The following is a 12274-nucleotide window of genomic DNA, read 5'->3' as shown; positions in this document are numbered from 1 at the left end:
CTATCTAATACACCCAGATGATGCAGAAATGGAATCTGGGAAGAAAAAATTAGTATGTGGGGAAAAAATAGAGAACAGGAGACAACCTAAGGAAAATATTCAAAGTTAGGGAAATGTGCCATGGATGTTACATTATAATTATTAAGTTTTCTACAAACTGACCAGTGTTGGGCCTCAGAAAATCATACTCTGAAGTATGGGACATTGGCATGCCATGCTGAAGGATATCACAGGCCTTTCAGGGACCTCTCTCTGATCTTCCCCTGCCTTCCTGCCCCACTTTTTCCCTGAAGCAATGCATAGAAACCAGAACTCCTCTTCCCCAAAGTGAGTTATAGAAACTAGATTTATTACTGTAACCTTTTCCCACCTTTCTGTGCAGGAGCTGGGGTACAGAAATTCTCTGAACTACCTTGTCTGACAGATCAGAAGACCCTCATTCCAGAGGGTTCCTGCCTGCTACCCAGGAGGAAGGAATGTCAAAGAAGAGCCAAGACGAATCTGAATAGAGAGGCCTTGCTGGGCTTCCCTCTTTAGTCTGTTACCATGATATTATAGGCTCCCTCCGATCACGTTTCTACATGGCTGTCCATGTTTCATCCAACTAAGTGCACAAATAGCTGTGGCCCTTATGATGGATGAGGAAAAGCATCACACTGTTTGCATCCCTATGAAGAATGATTCCTGCACACTGCTGCTGTGGGAAAGCTCCTGGCATCCATGAGATAGTCCACATACAAAGCTTTAGATACACAAACTAATGGAATTCCCTAGGTAAGGGCACATAGAGGAACCATAGGTTACATAGCTTTGTCTTACAGAATGCTTTCATTTTCATGATTTTTCAAAGATGGACAGTAAAAGGACCCTTAGCATATTGTTTGAGAGTTAAAATAGTCAAAGATGAATATAGCTTTAAAAAAAGAGACACCAACACATAGGACTGACTACATAGCTTCAATATTCTGTCTCTGTCAAATGAATGATATTCCATTGTGACTTCAGTTCAGGAAAATCAGGTAAATATAAAATTAAGATAGTCTCGGGGGGTTTTCAAGATGGCGGCCTAGAGGGTGGCTGCATTACGTGTTGCTCCAGAACTCAGGATTCAAGAGAGGAGATATTGAGACGCTTGGGACCAACTCAAAGTAGCCGGGTGACTCTCACCCCCTGGGGGGGCATCCCGGATGGGACGGGGGTCCCGGAACGCAGGAAACTTTGTGAAGTAGAACTGCCGGCGAGACGCCCCTCCCCCCGCTGGAGCGCCATAGAGGAGGCCGGTCGGCACAGCGCTGGGACTCGGAGCAGCCACTGGGGCTCCGGCGGCTGCCCGGGGGAGGAGAGGCGGGGAGAACTGTGTGGACTCAGGACACCGGGGCCTGCCCTGAGGAGGAGGAGAGGAGCGTGGCCACTTGGATTCGGAGAGACTGCGCCAGAGCTGCAGGCGGTTGCCAGAGGAGAAGCCGCGCGGCGAGCTGTTTGGAATCAGAACGACGCTTCTGAACCCCGGGGCCTGCCCTGAGGACGAGGAGGAAGAGGAGCAGCCTCTTGGATTCGGGCGACTATACGGGAACTACAGGCGGTTGCCAGAGAAGGGGCTGCGTGGCGAGCTGTTTGGACCCTGACCACTTCTGAACCCCGGGGCCTGCCCGGAGGAGTAGGAGAAGGAGGAGAAGGAGCGCGGCGGGTCCTTTGGACTCGCAGTGACTGCATTAGCGCTCCAGGCGGCTGCTCAGAGGAGAAGGCGAGTGGTGAGTTATTTGGTCTTAAAGTGACAGCTCCTGAACACAGGGGGGCTGCCTGGAGGAGAAGCGTGGTGGGACGCTTGGTCTTGAGGGACCACACCAGAGCTCCGGGCAGTGGCCCAGAGGACCCGTGCAGCGGGTCACGTGGATTCAGAGCCACTCAGAGGGACTGCTCCTGAACACCCGGGGGGTTATCTGGAGAAGGAGGAGGAACGGGCAGGGTCACTTCGACTCGGAGTGATTGATTGCCCCGGGCTACGGGTGGTTGGTGGGAGGAGGAGGCACGAAGTGAGTTTCTTGGACTCCTAGTGACCGCACCGGCATACTGGGCAGCTGTCTGGAGGAAGAGGCCTGTGGCGGGTCTCTGGGACTCAGAGCGATTGTTCGGGGCCACAGGTGGCTGCTCAGAGGAGGGGCCACGCAGCCAGGCGATTAGGTGCAGAACAGGGTCCCAGGATCTAGGAGGCTTCTGGGTGGAAGAGCCGCACAGAGACAGGCTTAGGGCGGAGCGAAGGTTCCAGGCCTATGGGCAAATTCTCTGAGGAGGGGCAGCCTAAGGAGATTCATCTGCGAAGGGTGAGGCTCCCAGGCCCAGGAGGTAGGGCCGGGCCCCTGGAAACTTTGCAGAGGAAGGCAGCCCAGCCCAGGCAGTAGATGTAAATTGAGGGGAACCTCTAGGAGGAAACTGACCAGCGAGACCTCCCCACCGGGTGAGTCTTCCCTGCTGGGTGAGGTTTCCCACAAGGACGGTAAAACCAGAGGCTCAGGCCCAAACAGGCCTTGCCTCAGCCCACAGCCTAGGTCCCCTTTGGATGACCATTGGTCAACAAGTGGAGGCACCTCTGCCCACTAGCAGGGAATATACCCCACCTGAAGGCCACCACTCCTAGAGAGGCAGCTTCCTTGTGGAGCACCGCATTATCAACCTCCTCCAAGACTTCAGCCTACTGAAGGCTAAGAGGGGATATATATAGAAATCTTCAGGGTCATTGTAAATCAACAGAGGAAATCTGCAATATCTCAGCGGTCCACTGATATCTGAACAACATGAGAAAACAAGGAAAGAAAATGCTGCAAACAAATCTAGATGTTACATCAATAAAACCCAATGACAGCATGGCAGAAGAAATGACAGAAAAGGAGTTCAGAATGTACATAATTAAAATGATCAGAGAAGCAAACGAGGAGATGAAAGAGCAAATGCAAGCATTGAATGATGAGATGAAAGAGCAAATGCAAGCATTGATTGATCGCACCAATCGACAGTTAAAAGAGCAAATACAGGAAGCAAAAGATCATTTCAATAAAGAGTTAGAGATATTGAAAAAAAACCAAACAGAAATCCTTGACATGAAGGAAACAATAAACCAAATTAAGAACTCCATAGAAAGCATATCCAATAGGATAGAACACCTGGAAGACAGAACCTCAGACATTGAAGACAAAATATTTAACCTTGAAAACAAAGCTGAACAAACAGAGAAGATGGTAAGAAATCATGAACAGAATCTACAAGAACTATGGGATATCATGAAAAGGCCAAATTTAAGAATTATTGGGATTGAGGAAGGCCTAGAGAAACAAGCCAAAGGAATGAACAACCTATTCAATGAAATAATATCAGAAAATTTCCCAAATCTGAAGAATGAAATGGAAAATCAAGTTCAAGAGGCTTACAGGACTCCAAATACACAAAATTACAACAGACCCACACCAAGGCACATTATAATGAAAATACCTAACATACAAAATAAAGACAGAATTTTAAAGGCTGTGAGAGAAAAGAACCAAATTACATTCAGGGGGAAACCAATACGCATATCAGCAGATTTTTCAATCCAGACCCTAAAAGCTAGAAGGTCCTGGAACAACATTTTTCAAGCCCTGAAAGAAAATGGATGCCAACCAAGAATCTTATACCCAGCAAAACTTACCTTCAAATTTGACGATGAAATAAAATCCTTCCATGATAAACAAAAGCTAAAAGAATTTACAAAAAGAAAGCCAGCATTACAGAACATTCTCAACAAAATATTCCATGAGGAAGAGATGAAAAACAAAGAAGCAAATCAGCAAAGGGAGGAATTATCCTAAAGGAATTGTCAAATAAAGGAGGAAACAAGTTGTGTCAAACAAATAAATAAACAAAATTTTAAAAATGAACCAAATGACCGGGAAACCAAATCATTTCTCTATAATAACCCTGAACGTTAATGGCCTGAATTCATCAATCAAAAGACATAGACTGGCAGACTGGATTAAAAAGAAAGATCCAACAATATGTTGCCTGCAAGAGACTCACCTCATAGAAAAAGATACCCATAGATTAAAGGTGAAAGGATGGGGAAAAACATACCATGCACATGGACTCAGCAAAAAAGCTGGAGTATCCATCCTCATTTCCGATAATGTGGACTTCAAGCCAAAGTTAGTCAGAAGGGATAAAGAAGGTTATTTCATACTGCTTAAGGGAAGCATAAATCAGCAAGATATAACAATCATAAACATCTATGCCCCAAACAGTGGCTCATCTATGTATGTCAAACAAATCCTTCTCAATTTCAGAAACCAAATAGACCACAACACAATAATACTAGGTGATTTTAACACGCCGCTCTCACCACTGGACAGATCTTCCAGACAAAAATTGAGCAAAGAAACCATAGATCTCAACAACACAATCAATAATTTAGACTTAACGGACATTTATAGAATATTCCATCCAACCAAGAGTGAATACACTTTCTTCTCAGCAGCACATGGATCCTTCTCTAAAATAGACCATATATTATGCCACAAAGCTAATGTTAGCAAATACAAGAAGATAGAGACACTAGCATGTATTCTATCAGATCATAATGGATTGAAGTTAGAAATAAATGAAAGAGTAAAACACAGAAACTATTCCAACATCTGGAGGTTAAACAATATGCTATTATATGATGAATGGATAACAGAAGATATTAAGAAGGAAATTAAAAAATTCTTAGAGGTAAATGAGAACAAAGAAACATCATATCAAAATCTCTGGGACACTATGAAAGCAGTACTTAGAGGGAAATTTATTTCATGGAGCGCATTTAATAAAAGAAGTAAAACTCAACAAATAAACAACCTAACACTACAGCTCAAAGCCTTAGAAAAAGAAGAACAGAACAGCACCAAAAGTAGTAGAAGACAGGAAATTGTTAAACTCAGAGCTGAAATCAATGAAATTGAAACAAAAGAAACAATACAAAAAATTGACAAAATAAATAGTTGGTTCTTCGAAAAAATAAACAAAATTGATAAACCTTTAGCCACACTAACAAAGAGAAGACGAGAGAAAACCCAAATCACTAAAATTCGGAATGAACAAGGAAATATCACTACAGACAGGATGGAAATACAAAACATAATTAGAAGCTATTTTGAAAATCTATACTCCAACAAAATAGAAAATTTCGAAGACATCAACAGGTTTCTAGAGACATATGAATTGCCTAAACTGAATGAGGAGGACATAAACAATTTAAATAGACCAATTTCAAGTACTGAAATAGAAGAAGTCATCAAAAGCCTACCAACAAAGAAAAGTCCGGGACCAGATGGGTTCTCAGCCGAGTTCTACAAAACCTTTAAGGAAGAGCTCATTCCAATACTTCTCAAAGTATTCCATAAAATAGAAGAGGAGGGAACCCTCCCAAACTCATTCTATGAAGCCAATATCACACTGATACCTAAACCAGACAGAGACTCATCAAGGAAAGAAAATTTCAGACCAATATCCTTAATGAACATCGACGCAAAAATTCTCAACAAAATTTTAGCAAATCGCATACAAAAACATATTAAAAAGATAGTGCACCATGATCAAGTGGGTTTCATCCCAGGGATGCAAGGTTGGTTCAACATCAGGAAATCAATAAACGTAATTCACCATATTAATAGACTTAAAGTCAAGAATCACATGATTATTTCAATAGACGCAGAAAAAGCATTTGATAAAATACAGCACCCCTTCATGCTCAAAACACTAGAACAAATAGGGATAGTGGGAACATTCCTTAATATTGTAAAGGCCATTTATGCTAAGCCCATGGCTAGTATCATTCTAAATGGTGAAAAGCTGAAAGCATTCCCCCTAAAAACTGGAACAAGGCAGGGATGCCCTCTTTCACCACTTCTATTCAACATCGTTCTTGAGACTCTGGCCAGAGCAATTAGACAAACCAAGGAGATTAAAGGGATACGAATTGGAGGAGAAGAACTCAAACTATCCCTGTTCGCTGATGACATGATTATATATTTAGAGGAGCCTGGAAATTCCACCAGAAAACTCTTAGAACTCATAAGTGATTTCAGTAAAGTAGCAGGTTACAAGATCAATGCCCATAAATCCAACGCATTTTTATACATAAGTGATGAATCTTCAGAAAGAGAAATTAGGAAAACTACCCCATTCACAATAGCCTCGAAAAAAATAAAATACTTGGGAATCAATCTCACAAAAGAGGTGAAAGACCTCTACAATGAGAACTATACAACACTAAAGAAAGAAATTAAAGAACACCTTAGAAGATGGAAAGATCTTCCATGTTCTTGGATAGGAAGAATTAATATTGTCAAAATGGCCATACTACCTAAAGTGCTATACAAATTCAATGCAATTCCAATTAAAATCCCAATGACGTACCTTACAGAAATAGAGCAGGCAATTATGAAATTCATCTGGAAGAATAAGAAACCCAGAATAGCTAAAGCAATCCTTAGCAGGAAGAGTGAAACAGGGGGTATTGCAATACCAGATCTTCAACTCTACTACAAAGCAATAGTAACAAAAACGGCATGGTATTGGTACCAAAATAGAAAGGTAGATCAATGGTACAGAATAGAGGACACGGACACAAACCCAAATAAATACAATTTTCTCATACTAGACAAAGGGGCCAAAAATATGCAATGGAGAAAAGATAGCCTCTTCAACAAATGGTGCTGGGAGAATTGGAAATCCATATGCAACAGAATGAAACTAAACCCATATCTCTCACCATGCACGAAACTAAACTCAAAATGGATTAAGGACCTCGGAATCAGACCAGAGACCCTGCAGATTATAGAAGAAAAAGTAGGTCCAAATCTTCATCTTGTTGGTCTAGGACCAGACTTCCTTAACAGGACTCCCATAGCACAAGAAATAAAAGCTAGAATCAACCACTGGGATAGATTCAAACTAAAAAGCTTTCTCTCAGCAAAGGAAACTATCAGCAATGCGAAGAAAGAGCCTACAGAGTGGGAGAATATCTTTGCCAATCATACTTCAGATAGAGCACTAATCTCCAGAATCTATAAAGAACTCAAAAAACTCTACTCCAAGAATTCAAACAGTCCAGTCAACAAATGGGCTAAGGAAATGAATAGACACTTCACAGAAGAAGATCTACAAGCAATCAACAAACATATGGAAAAATGTTCAACATCTCTAGTAATAAGAGAAATGCAAATCAAAACCACCCTAAGGTTCCATCTCACCCCAATTAGAATGGCGATTATCAAGAATACGAGCAACAACAGGTGTTGGCGAGGATGTGGGGAGAAAGGTACACTCATACACTGCTGGTGGGGCTGCAAATTAGTGCAGCCGCTATGGAAAGCAGTGTGGAGATTCCTTAGAAAACTTGGAATGGAACCACCATTTGACCCAGCTATCCCACTCCTTGGCCTATACCCAAAGGACTTAAAATCTGCATACTACAGAAATACAGCCACATCAATGTTCATAGCTGCTCAATTCACAATAGCCAGACTGTGGAACCAACCTAGATGCCCTTCAATTGATGAGTGGATAAAGAAACTGTGGTATATATATACTATGGAATATTACTCAGCCATAAAGAATGATAAAATTATGACATTTGCAGGCAAATGGATGAAATTGGAGAATATCATGCTAAGTGAGATAAGCCAATCTCAAAAAGCCAAAGGACGAATGATATCGCTAATAAGTGGAGGTTGACACATAATGGGGGGGAGGGAAGGGTTAGAGTTAGGGTTAGGGAGGGGGGCAAGTATAGAGGAAGGAACTACTGTATAGAGGGTAAAGAGGGGTGGGAGGGGTGGGGGGAAGGGAAAAAATAACACAATGAATCAAACAACATTGCTCTATGTAAATTTATGATTACACAAATGGTATGCCTTTACGCCATGTACAAACAGAGAAACAACATGTATCCCATTTGTTTACAATAAAAAAAAAAAAAATTAAGATAGTCTCTTTGGTAGTTATTGTTTTATTTGGTAGAATCTGTTATACCTTTTTTGGGGGGATTTATACTTTGATTAGGGGGAAAAAACCTCCAAAAACTAGAGAAAAGTTTAACTTCTTTATATCATTCATACTTCAATACTTGATTTTTTTCTTTCAACACTATGTTTCAAACACTGGTTTTTAGTTTAGTCACTAAACTAAAATACTACATAGAAATAACATACTACATAGAAAATGCTTCTACTGTAGTATGTGAGTACTGAACCATACCTATGAAAGGCCACGTCACTTTTTCCAAGGGACCAGAAGAAGAAAGTCAAACATAGTGCACAATGGAAACTATTCACCCTCCTTTCCTCTCCTTTCTTCTGTCTAAATAAAACAACCTCCAAAACAAAATGAGTTTAATGCCATCACTCTGTAATTATGCCTGTTGGTGTGCTCTTTGTTCAGTAGAAGTAAATAGAGAAACCAGTTCTAGTCCAGGTCCTTAATCTTTCTGATATGGCAACCTCTTCGGCTGAGAGCATAAGAATCAAATATATAGGACTCTTGTGTCAGCACTCAGAGAGACATCTGGTCATGCAGGAGATAAAGCTATGACTTGTGCATAGGGAATGGGGCAAATTCAAGGAGAGCTCTTTCCAAAAGTCCTAGGAATTTCTGAGGTAGTGCTAGTACCTAAGAAATCAGGTTGCTTTCATGGGCATTGTGCTGTGAGTTCAGAAGAACCCTGCAGTTGGTTTAATGCTTTGTTGTCAACATTTTAAAATTCTTAATTTTTCAACAAGAGATACTGCATTTTCATTTGCACTGGACCCTGCAAATTATGTAACCTGACCTTCTGTGGGAGAAGGGGTTTGAAAGGGGAAAAACTGCTTTCTTTTGACCTTTGAAAATACGTGACTGGCTGGAATGACCCTGCTTGGGTTTATTCTCTTCTCTCCAAAGGATAACTCCTATTCAGGTTTTGATGAAACCTATACTCCCCTTCAAGATCCAGACTCCCTTCTCTATTTTAGGAAGACATTTTTCTCCGCTCCCCATGACCTCTTTAGCTACATCCATAGTTGCCTTGGCGTGATTATATTTCCAAACTCTGGTCTGTATACATTTGATTATATTTGCATCTGAACCATTGAGATGTGAATAGATGTGTTTCCAATTTCCAGGATATTGCCTCAAAGACAGAGATGAAGAGACAGAACTCTTTATCCTTCCTCTCAGCTGAAAGGTCTTTAACCAGATTGTGGGGAGGCAGACCAAGGAGTAAAGAAGTTGGGGTCCATGCAAGTCCATTCAGAACTAGAGCTCCTCTGCCAGCATGGACTACTCACTTTGAGTCAAGGACTTGAAAAGAGGAGTCAGCCTTTATTCTTGAGTGCCTTTGTTACATAAGCTTAGTGCTTTCATAATCAATGTACAGCATAAATACTTGTGGGTTGATTTACACTTAATTTGCATTTATCCATAACAGTTGAGTAATTGTTCTGAGTATTGGACTATTCTACAGAGAGAGAATTATCAATTTGCATTAAAATGATATAAAACTATATTGAACCAAATTTTACCTTCAGTGATTCTCAAAACACTTCTGAATCTTAAAGAGCCTCAAGGTCATCATTATGAATATTAATTATAGTGGAAGTCTATAGATGTTGAGGCTTAAGTAAATTTATAATAACCTATGAAAAACTCCTGAAATGGCATTTTCAAAATAAATTCCGGAAGCACTCTAGTTTCACTGTGATCTTCTTTATGAAAGAAAACTATAGGATGTTAAAAATAACTTTTGTGAAATTTCTCACTGTTTGGAAACTAAATATGGACACTTATACTTTAAAGAAATAGCATAACAAATATAATTTTGTCCTTAAAATTTTTAAATGACCAAAATACTAAGATTTAAAATATTATGTTATTAATCAGCTACAAAGCCATTAAGCGATCACATATTCAAAAGTGTAGATTTTATGCTTACCTGCCCCAATGACTCTTTCGATGCGAATTCTAGAAGGATCTATTTCTTTTGCAAATTCATGGACTGCTAGGGATGGGTCTTCATAGGTATCTGGATCAATGTAAGTTTTAACTCCAGGGAAACGCACTGCAATAAAAATAAAAGAATATCTTAGTAGTCATGCATCTTGTGAACACATAAAAGGAGGCAAGACATACTAAAGTAGTCAGTCTCATCTTGTTGCACAAATTCTTCTTTTTCTTAGATCCTCTTCTTCCCTTCCCTCCTTTAAATTTGGACTGCTTGCATTTATTTACTTTACAATGTAAATGAGTGGGTTGTTCAGTTTCCAGAAAACACTTTAGCTTACTCATCCACTAGAAGAAGACCCATACATTTCACACTTCTCTAGTCAGGGTGTGGGGAAATGAGGCATTACTCACTGTCAATAAGCTAGCACCAGACGGTCCCTCAAAAACAATAGGTTTTTGTAAATTTATGCTCCAATTCTGTGGTCTCTCTCTTCCAGCAACTCTCCAGCAGCAGAACAGAATGGAAGGCAGTGACAGGGAGGGCCACTACAGATACAGGCCTTTCCTGCGTTCTCTGAGTTGCCTTCCTGGCCAGACTGCTAATGTCTTACAAAGAACCAACTTTAACCTGGTGGGCAGGGTGGGAACCAAGGGCTCAGATCTTGTCATTTGTGGTATAGCTGTTGCTGCTCCTCTGGTGGCTATAGAGTGTTCACAGCCCACTAGAAACTGGGATGAGTAGGGATGGTTAGAAATATGAAAGCAGGCTGCCAGTTCATTTGTGAATGTCTGAAGTCACAGACTGCCTGTGAATGTGGCTCTGTTTTGCTCACTGATTGCTGTTTTCTGCTTTAGATTGCTAGCTCTTGGAGAACAGATCATTTCTCATATATTTGTGCATCTTTTCAATACTTTATGTATGGTTTTAGAGGTAATAATCACACCATCTTTATTAAATCACAGGGATTAAAGGACCAAAGCTAAATTTGTGTTGGAGTGAATAGTACTTGGTTTTGTTACTACTTAGATTAAAAATCATATTAATCCAGAATCAAGTATTGTTTGGGGCTGCTTGGAAACGTGCTTTCACAAGAAAATCTCAAACACAAATAAAAGATAACAAAATGAGTTTAGAGGAGGTGACTGAATGCCCATTATTAGCAGTAATTTGCTTCATTATTCTTCATGCTCACTGCCTTCATTTATTACCTCCTGTCTACTGTATTAGTGTTTGATATTCAATCACAAAAAATTAGTATTTCTCAAATAGCACCATAAAAGCATATTTTCAAGTATACTTACACCTGACACTGATTAGGAAATGCTATGCTGTTCTTCACTTCTCTATGTTCAGATTGGAGGAAAGGAGAACAGAGTCTCTATTACCTCCATTTCATAGGCCATGTGATATTATTGTAACTTGGTAAGAATTGTGATTTCAAATTGAGTTCTGTAAACTCAAATCTGGTAGATGATTAGATGATTAGTGACATCTAACTGGATATAGGGACATGTTGAAAACACCGCTTCAGGTGCAGAGAACAACTATCATTTACTAACTCATACATCGGTCTAACAATGAAGCTGTTCAATTATTTAAGATGACACACATTTCTACGGAATAAACTAATTAGTTAATATTTCTTTCTTATAAAGACCATATATATATATATATATATATATATATAGTATAGGAAATAAAGAAAAGCGTAGTTTAGATTTTATTTATCTGGTTACTAACTGATTTATTACTTTTTCAAATTTTTTATTGGTACAGTTTAATTCTATATAATGGTGGAATTTGTTGTTACATATTCATACATACACACGACACTATAATCTGGCCAATATCATTCCTGGTTACTAACTAATTTAACTTATGTCTATTTTCTTAGCATCAATTTAGTTTAGTTTTGTTTTTTCCCTATCTCCTTGGCTGCCTCACGTTATTTTCAATGCTTCTTGCTGTGCCCATCTGGTTTAGTTTATGCTAAACTGCTACTTAGAAAACAGATAATAAATACCCTAGGAGCACCTTTTCCCTAAGCATCTCACTACTAAACGTCCTGCAGTGAATCTTAAGATTGCTCAGCGTAAGTCATCTGTCCAGGTGTCGGGATCCACGCTTCTGCAATCTGTTTACAGTGTTTCCAGGTCATCCCATGCCAGATATTGGCTCTCTCAGCTCTGAGAGAGCACTGAGACTCCAACTATTGTACAAAAGAACAACCTGTGAGAGTGTTGAAAACTGCATATGTCTTAGTTCTAACCTGGACCTGCCCAGTCAAAC

At 40.1% G+C, this 12274-nt stretch overlaps 1 protein-coding gene across 3 annotated transcripts in view; it reads right to left on the bottom strand.

The window, feature by feature from the left end:
* Positions 1-12274, bottom strand: part of EPHA6 (EPH receptor A6) — an 889912-nt gene that overhangs the window by 241372 nt on the left and 636266 nt on the right. For all 3 annotated transcript variants that reach the window (XM_079100537.1, XM_079100534.1, XM_079100535.1), the window contains one exon: positions 9974-10099. In XM_079100537.1, the coding sequence (XP_078956663.1) occupies positions 9974-10099 (126 nt within the window). The remainder of the gene's footprint in view (positions 1-9973; positions 10100-12274) is intronic.

The sequence above is a fragment of the Sciurus vulgaris genome, assembly GCF_902686455.1.
Source record: "Sciurus vulgaris genome assembly, chromosome: 10".
In the NCBI taxonomy this organism is placed as follows: Eukaryota; Metazoa; Chordata; class Mammalia; order Rodentia; family Sciuridae; genus Sciurus; species Sciurus vulgaris.
Note: the sequence above shows the minus strand (reverse complement) of the source record. Positions and strands in the feature narration are given on the sequence as shown.